Source organism: Macrobrachium rosenbergii, chromosome 5, assembly GCF_040412425.1.
Source record: "Macrobrachium rosenbergii isolate ZJJX-2024 chromosome 5, ASM4041242v1, whole genome shotgun sequence".
Taxonomy (NCBI): Eukaryota; Metazoa; Arthropoda; class Malacostraca; order Decapoda; family Palaemonidae; genus Macrobrachium; species Macrobrachium rosenbergii.
In genome coordinates, this window is record NC_089745.1 from 61343092 (window position 1) to 61360390 (window position 17299).

At 39.2% G+C, this 17299-nt stretch overlaps 1 protein-coding gene across 1 annotated transcript in view; it reads right to left on the minus strand.

The window, feature by feature from the left end:
- LOC136838944 (FHIP family protein GI14169-like) overlaps positions 1-17299 on the minus strand; it is a 152156-nt gene that overhangs the window by 50248 nt on the left and 84609 nt on the right. Inside the window, exon 9 of the mRNA XM_067104639.1 lies at positions 1055-1228. Within this exon, the coding sequence (XP_066960740.1) occupies positions 1055-1228 (174 nt within the window). The remainder of the gene's footprint in view (positions 1-1054; positions 1229-17299) is intronic.

Below are 17299 nucleotides of genomic sequence, written 5' to 3' on the forward strand. Positions count from 1 at the left end.
TTCTTTAGGTAGATGTGTTTGTGCCATACACTTGGCAATAACATTACTGAGGGGATGGAATATACAGCCTTACTTTAATCTTGAGTCAAGTATAGTTTAAAATTTTTATTAGTAAATTATTCCTTTAACCTAGACAATACATCAGTATGTGCTTTTCCTTGCAAAACTTAATTCTTTGGTGTAAATTATATCTTTACTGATTTACTTTTATGAAGTAAGCAGTTAGCTTTGTTACCACTGACTGTCTTCAGATCTTTAAATTCCTTGCCTTTAGATAATGCCTGTACTGTACCTCCATTAACAGTGCCCCGTTACCCAAAGACGACATTTTTGGTTGACTGTATAAACCCAAAACTGCCTGTCTATGTGCTTCAAAGATGTACCAATGGGAGGAGGAGGAGGAGGAGGATCGATCAATCAAAATCTGGTCCTTTTCCCAAATAACTAGAGCATCTACCTACAATCAAAACCTCAGATCAGATTCACAATGTCACCCTAGCTCAGACACAATGATGGCAACAAGGGAAGATCTGAAGTACTGTACAACATAAAATATAATTAAGTTTTATAAATGAATACTCTGACTTAGCATTAAGTCTCTAGCGAATAAATGAACACTTAAGAGCCCTTTGATGAATGAAATATAATAGATACACAGTACTTTACAGGTGAAGAATTAATGAATTACAATTTGCCTACTGTAGTCTCAACCCAATGCTATGGTGCCTGATGGATGTGACATGAGCATGAATAGGTCACTAGCAACATGATGCATGACTGCAAGTGGGAATACAAGCTTAATAAAACAGGAGAATGAATTCATGCATAAATTTAAAAATGAAACCCTTATAAGGACTTGCTGTCACTTGAAAGGCTACAGCAGAGCTGAATGAAGACATGTATGGATGTAAGGGAAGATACGTGATTGAGGGGTAGACCTTATCCACATGGATAAAAAGATCTTTGTTTTCTGCACTTTGGATGGCTTGGCCCTCATGATCTTTTAGAGTGGCAATAGTTTGCAATTTTATCCAAACACATTTGTATAACATACCATATTTGGAGAATGTAATCTTGATATAAGAATGGTTATAATAGGTGGTTCAACTGCAGGACTATTGGTGGTGAGTATGAAAGCCAAGAAAGCTCGCCTAAGTTCAGGTTCCGTGACAGTTCTTAGACATAACTCTACATATGCTGTTGCTGCCACTACTTCTTCCACAACAGACTGTAAAGTAACAGAGGAAAAATTATTAGCTAGCAAAATGATAAAGTCATTTAATATATCATCATTTTAAATGGATACCATCACGTACTGATCATACTGCAATTTACATTAATCTTCTGAACATCTCAACATCAATTCTGTATACTGTGCCCAGGAAGGGAGACATCAAAATCACTTCAGTACCAACATTGATGACAGAATACAATAATTCCAAATACATGGAAAAACTCTTAAAAAAAATCAAGGTTTTATTAAACTAAATAATGTAATACTGTACTTTATGGGCTACAAAAAATATGCAGCAGAGACATTTCTTTCCTCTGCAATAACAGGGAAATTTAATACACTTTTTAAACAGAGTACTGTAAAGCTTCAATTCAGTTTTTCACCTAAATACTGTATTAGGTGAAGGAGGTAACTGGATTGTCTGGTCACACTGTTGAAGATTTAGGATCAATTTACATGGTATTTTTTATCAAATATGTGAGCAAGGGGTGACCTTTCCAAGCAATTTTGCCACTTTTTTATTCCATTCAGATAAGGCAAATAATCAAAAAGAAAAAAGCAGTCTCATTAAATAAAATGACAATGCCCTTACTGTATATCACATTTGCCTACTGCATTAAAATCAATGCTTCTGTCTTTACTCTTCTTATAAACCTATAAGAATGAAGGGTTATGAAATTAAAAGACAAATTTTAAAATTAATTTGTATTTTTCATAGCTACCAAACCTGCAGTCTTAAAATTAGGATAAATCTTCTGGCATCAGCTGGAAACAGTAAAAAACAATAGGAACTGTTTATGCAAGGAATTGGTGGCATCTGGCATCAGTCATGGGGAAGAGTGAGGAAGAGGCCAGCAACCTAATCTCAATCCCGTGACATAGTTAGTTTTCTTCCAGACCAGGGTTAACTGACAGAGGGGTGGCTAGAGGTGGGCAGTAAATGTTAGGACCACAGGTTTGTTAGCTATGAAAAATACAAATTACTTTTAAACATTTGTCATTTGTTCATAGGCGGAACAAACCTGGGTCTTAACATTTGGATAGACTCACTTTTGGTGGGTTATTGTTATTGTTATTATTATTATTATTATTATTATTATTATTATTATTATTATTATTATTAAAACAGGTTAACCAAACCACTGAGCTGGCTATCAGCTCTCATAGGGCTGGCCTGAAAGATTTGGATGAAATGACAGGTCTAGGCCAGAGGCCTAGCAGTGGGAACAAATAGGTCATTCTGTATGGTGAAGAATGAATGAAAATGAAATTAAAAACTGCACAAAGGCATACACTCTCATACTGGAACACACTCACACAATAAATACATGTATACGCATGCTTCCATTTGTACTCATTAAAAAGGTATACAGTATCAAAATTCAGAATACATGATGTAAAATTTTAAATTTTAGTAGTTTTAAAATTCATTAGACACCCTGCAGGTTTTTGTACTTTTATTATTTACTTTATTTTTATATTTTATAAATTAAATCACAGTTCCTCATGAACATTAAAATTAGTATTACTGAAAATGTAGAAGATTCTGACAAAATTTCCTTCATTGATCTACTTCCAAATTTGATAATCGCTGCAGGTTATATTTTGGACATTCACACAATACATGCTTGACTGTTATCAGCACTTTGCTCTGGGCATTCGGAAGGAGGGCCACATGGACTGTTCATTAAGTGTCCATGTGTCAAACGAGTATGGCCTATTCGAAGACACATCAGAATTACTTGTGTTTGTCTTCTCTTTGATATGATGAACTCCATTTTCCAACTGTGGATTTTATTTGTTTTAATTTATTATTTTCATGTTCTTCATTCCATAGATTTTACCATTTACTTACAATGATTGTTTTCATATATCCTATACAGTCACTAATAGGGATGTTTACATTTACTCTTGTCATGTGGACCGCTTCTTTAGCTGCTTATCAGCCTCTTCACTTCCTTTAATCCCTGAATATATTTCAATATTTTTTCCACTATTATACAATTTATGGAGTGAAAACTTAATTTGTTGTACAATATTATTTTTTAAATTCTAACTCTGAATGGCTTCTATAGCACTTCTGGAGTCGCTATAAATCACAAAATTATTAAATGAGGCTTCTTTAATTATTTTTATGGCTGACGCTATTGCACACAACTCAGCTGTAAATACTGAGGCATTATCTGGTAGAGAGAACTGATACGTTTTGTCTTGGGATACCGCAGCATATCCCACTACACATTGTGACTTAGATCTGTCAGCGTATATTGCGCTATGTGGACCTTTTCAGATTATATGTTCTACTGCATGTTGTCTATGGTGTTCTTGGGTATATGAGTAACTTTTTGATAAATATTTTAAGTGTGTACAAATTCTCATTTTATTCACTGTCCAAGAAGGAGGTAATTTTACTATTAAAGGTAACTATTTATATTTAGCGACTCAAACAATCTTCTAACTCTAATCGGGAAAGGATGTGGATGATTGTTTGTAAACACATCTCTTAATCCACATAATTTTTTGGTTGGGGAATCATTTGTCTGAATTCTCAGAGTACTCTTCAGTGTTACTAGCTCTTTATGAAGAGAGAGAGGTAGTTCGCCACATTCAACATGTAAAGATGACGTTGATGATGATCTAAAGGTTCATTATGAAGTGGGTCTAACGTTTTCAGCATTGCCTCTGATGCCGAGCCATACATTTCGCTTTCATATTCAATGATAGACAGCACTGTTGCTTTATACAGTACAGTAAGAGTATCGGCTCCCCAACTACTGTTTGACAGTTTTTTACTTAGGTTTAATGCTCTTTTACATTTTGAATTCATGTATGATATGTGGGCTTTCCAGTTCAAGTGAGTATCAAGTACTGATCCAAAAAATTTTCCTTTTGGCCAACTGGTATGGAATGATTTCTGATTTTTAAATATTTCTTCACCTTTTTTCCACTTTTTACTTTTATAAAACATTACTGCTTGAGTCTTTTTTATAGAAAATTTAAAGCCTATGGATAAGGCCCATTCATCTAATTTTATCATAGTTTTATTAAAGATTTGCTCTGCATGTTTTATGCGAGATGTTGAATAATGTATGGCAAAATCATCCACATACAAGTTACTTTTAATTCCGATAGGTAGATTATTACTGATATCATTTATTGCTTAAGTGAACAGTGGGCCACTAAGGATGCTTCCTTGTGGAACACCATTTTCAGGTGAAAATGTACTTGACAATACACCATCAATTCTTACTTGAAAAGTGCAATTTGTCAGAAAGTTTTGGATAAACCTAGGTAAATGTCCACAGATGCTGTTTTTATGCAACGTTTTTAATACTGCATATCTCCATGTAGTATTATATGCCTTTTCAATGTCAAAAAAGACAACTACAGTAATTTGCTTTCGTTCAAATCCACTTTGTATGTGGTCTTCCAAGTTAGAGAGAGAATCCAGTGTAGATTTGTTACATTGTGACCCAAACTGAGTGCGAGTCAAAATTTTATTTTCTCAAATGTGCCATGTTAGTTGAGCACTTACCATTTTCTCTAGTAATTTGCATAAACAACTTGTTAAAGAAATTGGTCTGTAATTGTTTACATTACTGGGTTCTTTTCCAGGTTTGGGGATAGGAATAATTATAGCTTTACACCATTCATCAGGTTATAAATTTTGAAGCCAAAAGTGGTTATAAAACTGTAATAAGTAGGACTTTGCCAAGGTGCTAAATGGCAGAACATTTCAAAACAAATATTGTCCCCTCCGAGGGCAGATCTATTGCTGTTCAACAGAGCAAATTCCAACTCTTCCAGATTAAATTTTCTATTACAATTATATCTTCTATTGTTTCAAAATTTATTGTTATTAATTCTATACTATTTTTCTTTGTGTGGAAATGCTCATCTAAATTTTTGTCCTACTTACTTTTGCTAAATTTTCTCCTATCACACAGCTTATTTCTTTTGGATCAAGTATTCTTTTCCCATCTTTAATGTCTAGGTGCTTTAAAATGGGTACCATCTATTTTCCTGCATTTTTCCCATATTTTTTTGTATGAGCATATTATCAGAGAGATCTGGTACATATTTCCTTCATGAAATGACTCTTCCTTGAATTACTTCTCTTTTAAATTTTGCAGATATTTTGTTATATAGAGGTTTTAATGTACCAATTTCTAATACTAATATAGTAAGTTTTTGTAAACTTTCTTCTAATATAGTTAAAGTTTTATTTACTTTACTGAACTTTCTATTCAAATTATCTAATTGTCTTCCAATTTGGTGTTTTATTTTTATTAATTCTGTTAGTTTTTGAGACCCCCATGGGACTTTGTGTTTTGATGGATGAGATTTTGATTTTGGTATTGCTTTATCAGCAGCATTTTTAATAAAATTAACAAAAAACTTATTAGTTTCATTATGATTATTTAAATATTCAAATGGTGGGATACTCCTAGTGTAGAATCCATATCGCTCCCAATCTGCTTTATAAATGTTATATTGAGGGACATGTTTGGGCGGGATTATTTTGTAATAACGAAATTAATATTGGGAAATGATCACTGGTGTACAAGTCATCAACTGTATTCCAATGCAACCTGTCTATTATGCTTATACACAGCGTTAAGTCTGCTGAAGAAAACGTTCCATGTGTTTTTGAAAAATATGTGCTGATTTCATTATCATTTATACAGCACATGTTTGAATCTATGAGTTCTATTTTACTTCCTGCTCTATTTGAGGTTGCATAATTACAGTCTCATATTGGGTTGTGCGCATTAAAATCACCTACTACTAATGTAGGTTATTTGGCATTATTAATTAAAGGATTTTGACAAAGGAAAAATCTATTTCTGGAGAGGGGCCCGTGTCACCCGGTGAAAAAGTCCATTCAGCACTTATTTCTAGGTAATTCCGTTGCTAGATACCAGAGAAAGCTAAATGAAATGCTGGAGTTACTACCCCCAGAGCGAGCTCCACTAAATGGAGTCGTGTATGGAAAAGGGTGAACTACAAAAACACGGAACCTTATCCTACAGAGATTCCCAATGTCAAAAGTCCCAACGAGAGAGGTGCCGATACAAGCCCATGCACTACTCGCGGACTGTATACAAGGCAACACTAGCCGCATTCCATGTTAGCACCCACCTCACTAGAATGAAGTTTACCATGGGAGGGAGAGAATGAAAAACAGGGGTGGGTCACCGGGTGACACGGGCCCCTCTCCAGAAATAGATTTTTCCTTTGTCAAAATCCTTTTTCTGGATCGGGTCCCGTGTCACCTGGTGAAATAATAACAGAGAAATAAACATCATTCTTATGCTATTAAAGACTTAAATAGAGACGTTGAAAACTAGGAGAATTCTACCCTGAACATTAGTGAGGTCCTCTAAATTCATGTAATGAAAATAATGTAAGTGGTCACCGTCTAAGATCATGAGCTTAGAATAGCACCTGAATAGGCTTGTATAAAGAAAATACTTCCTGCCTAATAGCAGACCCAATGACAGTACCCCCCCCTTTTTTAAAGAAGAGGATCTGACAAAATTGCGAGGTCCTGTCTAAAAAAGCCTGCAAGGAGAAAACTGGGCACAGAAACAGACCTTGTAAAAGGGGAGTACTTTCCAAGGTGACCACCGAAAATGAGGACCTTCAATTGTAGATAGAAAGTTAGGGTTAGGAATTTGCAACACTACCCCTGATGAGGGGAAACCAAAATGATTGGTTCTGCCAGACAGGGCAGACAGTACAGGAAAACTAACACTAGAAGCTAAGCTGATTAAAAATTTTGGGGCTTCCCCAACAAGGAAAGGTAAGAACAAGATGATTGTTGGTTACCGGAAGCTAACTCCGATACATTACTCAAAGACCAGGAAACCGAATGTGGACGGAGTACTGTTCTTAGACGAACACAGACCTTAGGGATGAAAGTTAAGAGCCTGTGAGTCTGGTTCCAACAAAACACTTTCCTCGAGGCCAATGCGGCCGCATCATTACTGTAGCTTTGAAAACTATGTGAAGAGTGCTAGTTACTTAACTGCAGAACCATACTGCAGTAGAGTAGGATCCTTAACTGATTTCAGGAAAACAGTAATAACAGGACCAATATCAGTTTCCTCCTAAACTGTAAGATCACAAAGACCACAAAGCCAGGACATCAGAGTTTGAGGGGGCTGACGCAGGCTGAGTTTATACCAGACGGGACAGCTTGATAGTTTGTGGCTGAATTGGGTTGCAAACAGACCTACTTCCAGGTCCAGGAAAAGGTCACAAGACTACCTGAATGACGCTCCGTCTAAGGACTATTCCAACACCAGGGGGGAGGCCCTGGATAGGGAAAAAGCAGTGACCTTTTGGACCCCTACGAGAAGGGTGGTAGACAGAGGCACTTGTGTCTGTTGGTTATGGAGAAGAATGAACCATAACCTGAATGAAGCAACTTTCGAGTCCAAAACCACTTGTTTACGCAGCGCACTATTGCTGTTTTGTTCAGAACCAGCCTAAAAGGAAACCTCTTGGGGGGAAGAAGTTTCCCAAGGACAAGAAGACTGTCACCGCCCTCCAAAGCGTTGATATGGAACTGCCGGAACGTGACCGACTAAGTTCCATGTACTTCATTGGGCCAAAAAATATCCACCTCACCCGCCCAGAGAGGTGACGGTGTGGAATACTGAGGCCGGAGGGGAAAGCTGGAGAGGAACTGACTTCGGTAAGCACTTGATAGTTGTGCAAGGCCGGAGGCCACTATTCAAGCAGGAGGAATCAGGGAGACACGTCCCTGACTCTGCCATACCCCGGTCATAAACTCCAGCTTTGACTTCAGAAGGAGAACCATCACTGAAGCAAACTGGAGAGAACCCAAGACCTTTTCTTGGGCACGGCGAGAGGTATGCTTGAATTGATGAAATGATAGGTCGCCCTTGCTATCTCTTTCCGCTTCCACCAGATTCACAACTACGGAAGGCTACCCTCCTGAATCAGGTGGGATTCCTTCCTGGTTACTTAGAAGCCCAAAGACTCTAGAAAACCGATTATAATGACCGGCACCCTCAGGCAATTCCCGACGCTGGGTGCCCAAATGAGCCAGGCAACTAGATATGCAGCTAGCATAGCCTTCTAATACTGGAGTTGTTGAACTACGGTATTGTTTAAACTGGCAAAGACTCTGGAGCCGCATTGATGAGGGCATGAACCTGAAGAGGTACACCTGCTCCCCGAGTCTGAATCCCAAGAAGGGATAGGACCTTTCTGCAACCAAGATGTGAAAGGAAGCGTCGGAAAGGTCTATAGAGGTGGTTACGGCTCCACGGAGCAGTAGGATCCGAACCCACAAGACTGTAAGCAACTGAGACTTGCCGCATTGAATAAGGAAAATAAACGGGACACGCCCGGAAAAATTTTCCAGTGGAAGGGAACTTCCTTGGCAGACTGAAAAAGCCTGACAGGCCATTCACAAAGACCCCCAGAACTCTGCCCGGAGGCTGATTGAACCTGATTGGGGGAGGGGGACAACAGTCCAGCTCCACCCCGGGCCCTGATAACTATACTCTGGGCCCCGGGACTGAAGTTCCAGTGGCCCTGAAAATGGTACAGCCTCCCACCCATATGAGAAATACTACAGGGAGAAGGCTTGATTGCCTCCCGTGAAGCGTATGCCTTCCCAATTTCTCGGAGAGGAGTAGGATGCTTCCCTGCTCCTATGATAACCCCGAGGGTCAGAGCCTCTGGCCAAATGTCAAGTGAAAATTCTTTCCTTAAGTTTTCGTATAAAGCAAAGAAAACTCCGGTGGAGGCACGTGGGGGAGGCAGAGACACACGGGGGTGTTACAAGGGGCTGATGTGTTGGCTGAACCCGCACACAACGAGGTGGAGGCTGGGAGTGAGAGCTGACGGCTGTCTAGGGGCAGAGACCTGAAGAGCCTGCACCACCGCCTGAGCAGGGGGGCTCTTGAACTACATGAACTTCTTGCCGGACTTGGGACAGGGCCCGGCAAGATCAGACCATTTCTGCTCGTAGGGGTAGACACCCATGAGAACGGAGGCTCTGAGTAACATTAGTAGCCCCAGACAGGCCGTAGGAATAACGCCCACCTGGGAAAAGATTAATTCTCCAGGTGAAAATGTTCATAAGATTTTCAGCTCAAGGCGGAACGGGCAAGCCTGACTTACACCCTGTTTCAGCTTCCGGAAATTGACTCCGAAGCTTAGGAGCTATACGCTGAATAAATTAGAAGCGTAGTCCGGGGTTAGAAGATTCACTGTGAACGTATCTGTGATATCTGTTTTCCAGAAATGCCTCAGCGATATATTTTCAAAACAAGCCTGTTGATAAGAGGGGCTACATTCGGAGCACAAGGGTAGGAAACAGGGCTCTCAAAGAGAGCACGGTAAGACCCCACAGCTGGCGTGAACTTAGAATTCTCCGCCTGCCACTCTGTTAGAGTTCTCAGCGGAGACGATGTGTCCAGCCCCTAGCTGAGGGCTCACTTATGGATCCTGCCAGACAGATGCCATGCTCGTTCTGACAGTCTGGCAAAACCCGGATAAGGGGATACCAGACCGGAAGGGAAGAAATGCCCTTCCACCAACCTCCGTGTGCCCACACCCCCGACAGGAGGGTGCCTTCATGCTGGGAAGCATAAAGGGAAGGCGCCAAAATTCCCCAGACTGGAGGGGAAAAGAGGTGGAGGTGTCCGAACGATAGAATTCGAACGGAGCAGGATTTAACAGGTGATCCATTGACAATGAGTCTTGAGATTAATCTCTTGGGATTTAAGCTCCTGGGAAAGGGAAGGCACGGACCATGAGGTAGATAGTTAGTTTAATAGGTTGACAATGACCCTCCAATCGAGCTCCTTATAAGGAAACCCGTAAAAGAGTTTTTCAACAAAGGAAGGAGGGGGTAACCGCCTTGCTTTTTGCTTGGGCCGTGTCCTTTCAGAAGACGAGGCCAAACTCGTAGATGGCACTGGATTAGAGATCCGAGACGTCCTCGAGGGGGCCCCGGAGCGGGTCTTCTTGGTTTAAAAAGGGTCTTCTTTTTTTTTTTTTTTTTTTTTTTTAAATGATTTCACCTTAGGGACGGTAGACCAGGAACCGTCGAAAAGGGATGAGAAGCTAACGAATCCCCTAAAGGAAAAGTTTGCCTCACCTAATTCCGAGCTAAGCGGAAAAGGTTTGCCTCAATTATTCCCGCACCTACTTATCGCTCCGGGACGATGTTCACAGGTTCGAGAACGAGACAGAAGGCCGCAACGTCTTCAGAAAACTCTCCGTAAACAGTTAACTTGAAGCGAAGAGTTACGAGACTTGCGGCCAGCCTCCAGGAGGGGGAAAAATTAGGACCCCAGACACCGGAGGAACAACTATTAATAAGTCATATAAGACGGAGTTTGGCAAAGGAAAAACCGATAGGTGTATATGAAACCTACCAATTTATCTAGAATCTCGCCCGGAAATGGAGTTTGGCGGAGGAAATCGATAGGCGTATATGAAACCTACCGATCCACCGAGAATCTCGCCCGGAGAGAGCCCAAACACCGAAAGATTAACTATTAATAAGCCACAAGAGGCGGAGAACCGATAGGTTTATATGAAACCTACCGATTTAACGAGAATCTCTCCCGGAGACGGAGTTTGGAGGAGGGAAATCGATAGGCGTATATGTGAAACCTACCGATTTATCGCCGAAAGAGCGACTATTAATAAGCCACATGAGGCGGAGCTTGACGGAGGTAAAACTGACAGGTGTATATGAAACCACGGATTCATCAGGTAGCCTGCTCGGGAGAGCATAGCGCATAACGCAATAATCTGCCGGGTGCCAAACGACTAATAATAAGCCAAATGAGGCGGCGTTTGGCGGAAATAAAACCGACTGATGTAAATAAAACCTACGGATTCATCAAGTAGCCTGCTCGGAGAGAGCATAGCGTACTTTACAACCTTCCGAGCCAAGAATAAGTCACATGAGGCGGAGTTTGGCGGAGACAAAACCGACAGGTATATATAAAACCTACGGGTTCATCAAGAAGTCTGCTCGGGAGAGCATAGCGTACTTCATAACCTTCCGTGCCAAACTATAAATCCAAAACAGACTGCGCACCAGAATGGGAACTGATCGCTGGTTTGTTGCAGGATAGCGGAGCATTCCTGCACTTGACAAAACCAGCCAAAAACGTATGAGAAAAGGGCATGCTGGAACGGATGCCGGAGCAGAGTACCGTAGCAGCGACTAGCCTAGTCAGACCAGGAAAACCCCCGGAGAAAACCGGAGAGAAAACCGGGCTAACAGGACAAAACTCATAGACATAAAAACAGAGTCAACGGAACATTCCGAAGCGATCATGTTTGAACAAAATGGGAAGGTTATGAACTGTTCGGAAGTGGGCGCACTCCAAGCCAAGAGAGGAAAACCCCCGGAGGAGTTAATGTCGTAATTTTTATTGGGTTGATTGTATAAATTATATAAATTACATAATTATCATTTTTATTCGAATTCTGATACTCGATATTTGCAGGTCATTAAAGCTTACAGGTACTTTGTCATAACATACTTTGTTATGTACATATAAATAACAGTACCTAAATTCCCTTCTTCCTCTCTAGGTGTAGATGCTAAGGTATATTTACCTAATGTTGATATTGTTTTGTTGACATGCTGTAAACATACAGTAATATCACTGGTTCGTATTCTTTTAGTAATCTTTATATTTCTCCCAGTTGTAGTCTTGACTGTAGACCATTTACATTCCTTTGTATAATATAGCTACTGAAATATGTTATAGCAGTCAAGTTTTACTTTCTTTTTTGTATTATCAACTTGGATTTTTTGTAATAATTTACTCACGACATTCATTTGCTTTTCTTTATAATATACTAAGTGCTTGATGTACATGCAACCTTTTTCATGGGTACTCAAATCCTTGATTTCTTTTTTTCTATACTACATAAAATTTCTTATAATGTTTGTTAAGCCATCTTTTATTATGTTTTGATATTATCGTGTAATTCAATGAAACAATCATTACATCCACATGTATTATCATGTAATTTCTTTTTTCATTTGTTCTTGTACTGGAGATGGAGTAATCTCTTCTCCCTTGACATAATCATTGTTATCTATGGTACAGTTCTCTTTCACTTCTAAAGTGTTTTGGATATCCGCCTTCATAGGTTTAACTATTGTTTTAGGAGATAAAGGTATATTATTAGCTTGCTTTTGTTTTTGTTCTTTCCTCATAACCTTTATCTTTGGTTTAACTGACATTTCTCTAATAATAGTTGGTTTGTTCGCTTTGGGTGGTGTTCTCTCCAAAGGCCTTTTTTTTTTTATCTTTAATTTCCGGTCCATCATAACCTTTCTGTTACTACTGTAGTAGCATCCTCCTGTCTTCCCATTTGCAATAATATCTCAAATGAATTGGATAAAATATTATTCATTCTATTTGTACCTGTTTATTCTTTACCATTTTAGTTTTTATTTCTAGAGCATTAATTTCTTCTTGAGATTTACTTTTCTGTGCTCTATTATTTCTATCTGTATGCATTTTTTTTTATCATTGGTTTTTGTTACTGAAGAATATGTATGTTTCTTAGATGGATCTTGAATTCCTCTCACTTTCTATTCTAATTTAGCTTCTTTTACAGACATTCCAGTTCTTTCTTGTAATATTTTTAGCTCTGTATTGTATATATAGTACATATACTCTTTGGACCTTGCATGATGGTCTTGCCCACAATTTAAACACTTTGGTTTAATGCACTTCCATTGTGTGGCATGTTCTTCAGATCCACAATACGCGCACAGAGGTTCATTTCAACATTATTCTTTCACGTCCATATTTACTACAATTTTGACACTGTAGCAGCTTTGGGACACATGGTCTTACTTCTCTGGTTTGGCCTAAAATTTTTATTTTCTGAGGTATATCTTGACCTTCAAATTTTATTTTTTGTGATTTTTAATACTGTATTTGTTTATTTATCTGTTTACTTGGCAGATCACATAGTTCACAATCCTGTACTTTTGAGTATCTCTTTTTAAGTGAGTCTAATAGTATATTCTTTTCAACTGGCTTGTTATTATTCTCAGGAAGTACTGTACAATGGTACCCTGAATACTGTTCATAGTACAGGCAGTCCCCGGTTTATGACGGGTCAGGCTTACAACATTCCGAGGTTATGACTCTTTTCAGATATATTCATCAAAAATTATTTCCCGGTTTACGACGCATGTTCCAGGGTTACGATGCATCATATGCCGATCCAACGGAAGAAATATGGCTCCAAAATGGCAGAATAATCAAAATTTTGTTTTTTTATGAAAACTCAATAAAAATGCAGTTTACATAATTTTTAATACACCCAGAGCATTAAAAGTAAGGTTTTCTTAGGATTTTTGACGATTTTCAACGATTTTTCGGTGTACGACGATTTTCTGCTTACGACGCGGCGTAAGAACGGAACCCCCGTCGTAAACCAGGGACTGCCTGTATCATGTTTTTTTATTTTTATATTTATGTTAACTATATTTTTTATTGATAAATAATCTTCAGACTGACGTTTTGTTGTGGCTTCTATACGCCATGACTTTTCTTTTATCTGTCTAAACAACATTTCAGTCACAGAATGTCTGCTCAATAAATAATTTTCCACCTTGAATGCTGATGTTTTTTGGTCAGTTTCTAAGGTTAGAAACCTTGACCAACTTACACTCCCAAAGAGGGAGTCGAAGTGAGTCAAGGTTGGGTCAAGATGATATTTAATTTTTTTGGTTTGCTCTGTACTGGAGCATAGGGTTCCAGTGTAAATAAACTAAAATGTTTCTTGGATTTTTCTAAGCAAAGGTTGTCAGAGGAGGAGGTTCCAGCAGTCGTTAACTGTGCCGAGGCAGTACCATTAAAGGGCCCAGGGGTACTAGAATCTTTGTTTCTACTTGTCATAAAGATTTGAAGTAAAAAAAAAAAAGGAAAAATTAAAAAAAAAAGGTAAAAATTAAACCTGATTAAAGCTCTTTAAAAGATATCATTAACCTTTCATTTAGCGAGAAATGAATTTCTTTATTCCTCTTCTTTCAGCCATTAACCTTTCATTATGTTTATTCTTCCACCAATGGCACATGTGAGAGCCGACTCCCAAATGTCCGCGTCCCTACCCTACCCCATAAGGGATGACAAAACATGATTAGAGTGGCCCAGGTGTAAGCCAGACCCGCTTGCTAGGACTGAAGGTATTACGAGAATACTATCATCCCCACCCTAATCACATTATGGGCAAACTGGCTAGAATGCTTGAGAGTCCTATCCCCAGAACCAGACACCCCTGGAATCCGTGGTCCAGCCCTAAAGAACAGTTCCGCCTTTGAGATATCAATCTGATATCTCTCAGGTCCGAACATTATTGGGTAGTTGATGGTCCTACCACAGTTCCCACTATTTTGCTTCAAATATAAACCCAAATCCCAGCTATGATATCTTTTCCTATTTATCAGGTCCAATAAATTTGACCAAAAGTAGAAAATTCCATAAAATTAGTCCAAAGATATATAATATATGAGGCTCTTGGACTCAAACCCAGGAACAAATTTCTGGGGTTCAAGAGCCCCCTCACCACGTCAAGGTGGTCCCACATCGAGGGGCAGGAAGCGTACAATGGTGACCGTTACCTGCGTGCTTCTTCGGCGGCCATGAAGAGTCAAAAAACATCATGGCGCTTTCTGTTTGTGCTGGAATCCTCGGAACTGGATGATAACAGGAGCAAGATGCAAAACTCTCATATGAATTCTGCCTAGCTTGACTAACATCTCAGTGGACGACAGAGTCCCCATTAGATTCATCCACTAATGTTCCGAGCAAGAAGAAAAAGGGTTAGAATCTTGTGGACCATCTGAAAGCAGCTGCAATTTTCTTGGTAAACAAAAAAGCCCAAAAAATCAGAGTTGAGACTGATATCCAAAAAGAGGGCTCTTGCAATGGTTTTTCTATTCAAAAGGTCAATTAGAAGAATGATAAAAAAAATCACACATCTATCAAGACACCTTTCCAGTGGCTGTCCGCCGATACCTGGGAAATGTGCTACAGGCTTGACTGGGGGGAACTATCCAGGGACAAACCCCTTCGGACTCCCCTGGGCCACCAGTATGTCTCCTCCCAGGTTTAGGGGAGTATGGCAGGGACTTTAGGTCCAAGAGATCCAACGGGCCGGATAGCCACCTCCTCCACCAAATCCAGAGAGATGCCTTTTCAGTGGCTGTCTGTAAAACCTGGGAATATACAACAGGCTCGATTGGGGGCAACTACCCGGGAGACCTCCCACCAGCCTCCACTGGACTTTCAGTATGCCTCCTCCCAGGTTTAGGGGAGTCTGACAGTCACTTAGGTCTAGGAGAGCTGGCGGGCTGGATAGTCACCTCCTCCACTGGCCCAACACTTTCACTGTTACAAGGTTAATTTCCTGTTAATCCAGACTCAAGTCCAGCAATGGGATGGGATGGAAGCAGGAAGCCAAGTGAGGGAAAAGTGGATAAATGTAGGAGGGCTGAAAACAGGCACTGAGTGCTCTGTAGCTGGCAGCTCAGGAGATTGTGCTGGGTGCTCGGAGCATGAATCTTGGCTCTCGAGAACATCTTCTCTTCTTATAGCTCATCCCAACCATAACATTCAGCACAAAATCACTCCTTACTATATTTCTGACCTTACACTTTTAGTTCTCTGCCAAACAAAAGTGAATAAGACATTTAATCTTGGTTGCAACTTCGCTACAGTAGTGAAAAATTGATGAACTTGAATCAGACATGATATTAATCAAACTGATCCTGAAAGCTATCAAGTTTGAAGGCCACTAGAAATTTAGTGGGTGGGACAAATCACCTACACTAAACAATCGAAGCGCTACCACGATTTTTTAATTTAAGCTGCTGTGTGAGTGAAACTATTAGGTATGTAATTACTGTACTTAGTAAGTTACTTATTTGAAACACATAATTACTGTATTATGTTTCTTTAATTATTTCTATGGCTAATCCAACTGCACAAAACCATGTTGTGAATACTGTAGGCATTATCAGGTAGAGAGAATTGATACGTTTTGTCTTGGGATACTGTTGTATACCCACTCCGTACTGTGATTTAGATCAGTCTATGTACAGTATATTGCATAACATGGACCTTTTTGGCTTATATGTTCTACTGTATGTTGTCTATGGTGTTCTGGGGATATATGAATAAATTTTTGATAAATACTTTAAGTGTGTGTGCACATCCTTATTTTATTCACAGTCAAGGAGGAGGTAGCTTTACTACTGGAGGTAACTGTATATTTATTTTCAGTGAGTCAAACCATCTTTTAGCTCTAACTGGGAAAGGTGGTGAATGATTGTTTATAAATACTGTACATCTCTCAATTAAAATAATTTTTTTGTTGGTGAACCACTTATCTGAATTCATAGGGCACTTTTCATTGTTATTAATTCTCTATGGAGAGGCAGTGATGGTTCACAACACTCAACTTGTAAGATGAAGTTGGTGATGATCTAAAGGCTCCTCAACATTTTCTAAGGCCTTCAATGTGAAGTGGATCTAACATTTCCAATGTTGCATATGATGCTGAGCCATATATTTCACTTCCATAATCAGTGATAGACAACACTGTTGCTTTATTTAGTATTGTAGCAAGGGTATGTCTATCAACTCCCCAAGTAATGATGGATAGTTTTTTAATTATATTTAATGCTCTTTTACATTTTGATTTTATGTATGTTTTGTGGGCTTTTTAATTCAAGTGAGTATCAAATACTTTTCCTAAAATTTTGCTGTTTGGCCGATTGGTATACGTATGTACAGTACTGTGATTTCTGATTTTTACATCTATTTGTTCATCTTTTTCCACAATTTTTTTTTTATAAAACATTACTGCTTGAGTTGTATCTATGGAAAATCTGAAGCCCACAGATAGGCCTTCACCTATTTTCATTATGGTTTTATTAATGATTCATTCTGCATGTTTTATGCGAGATGTTGAATAATATATGGCAAAATCATCCATACAGGGTTTACTTTTAATTCCATTTGG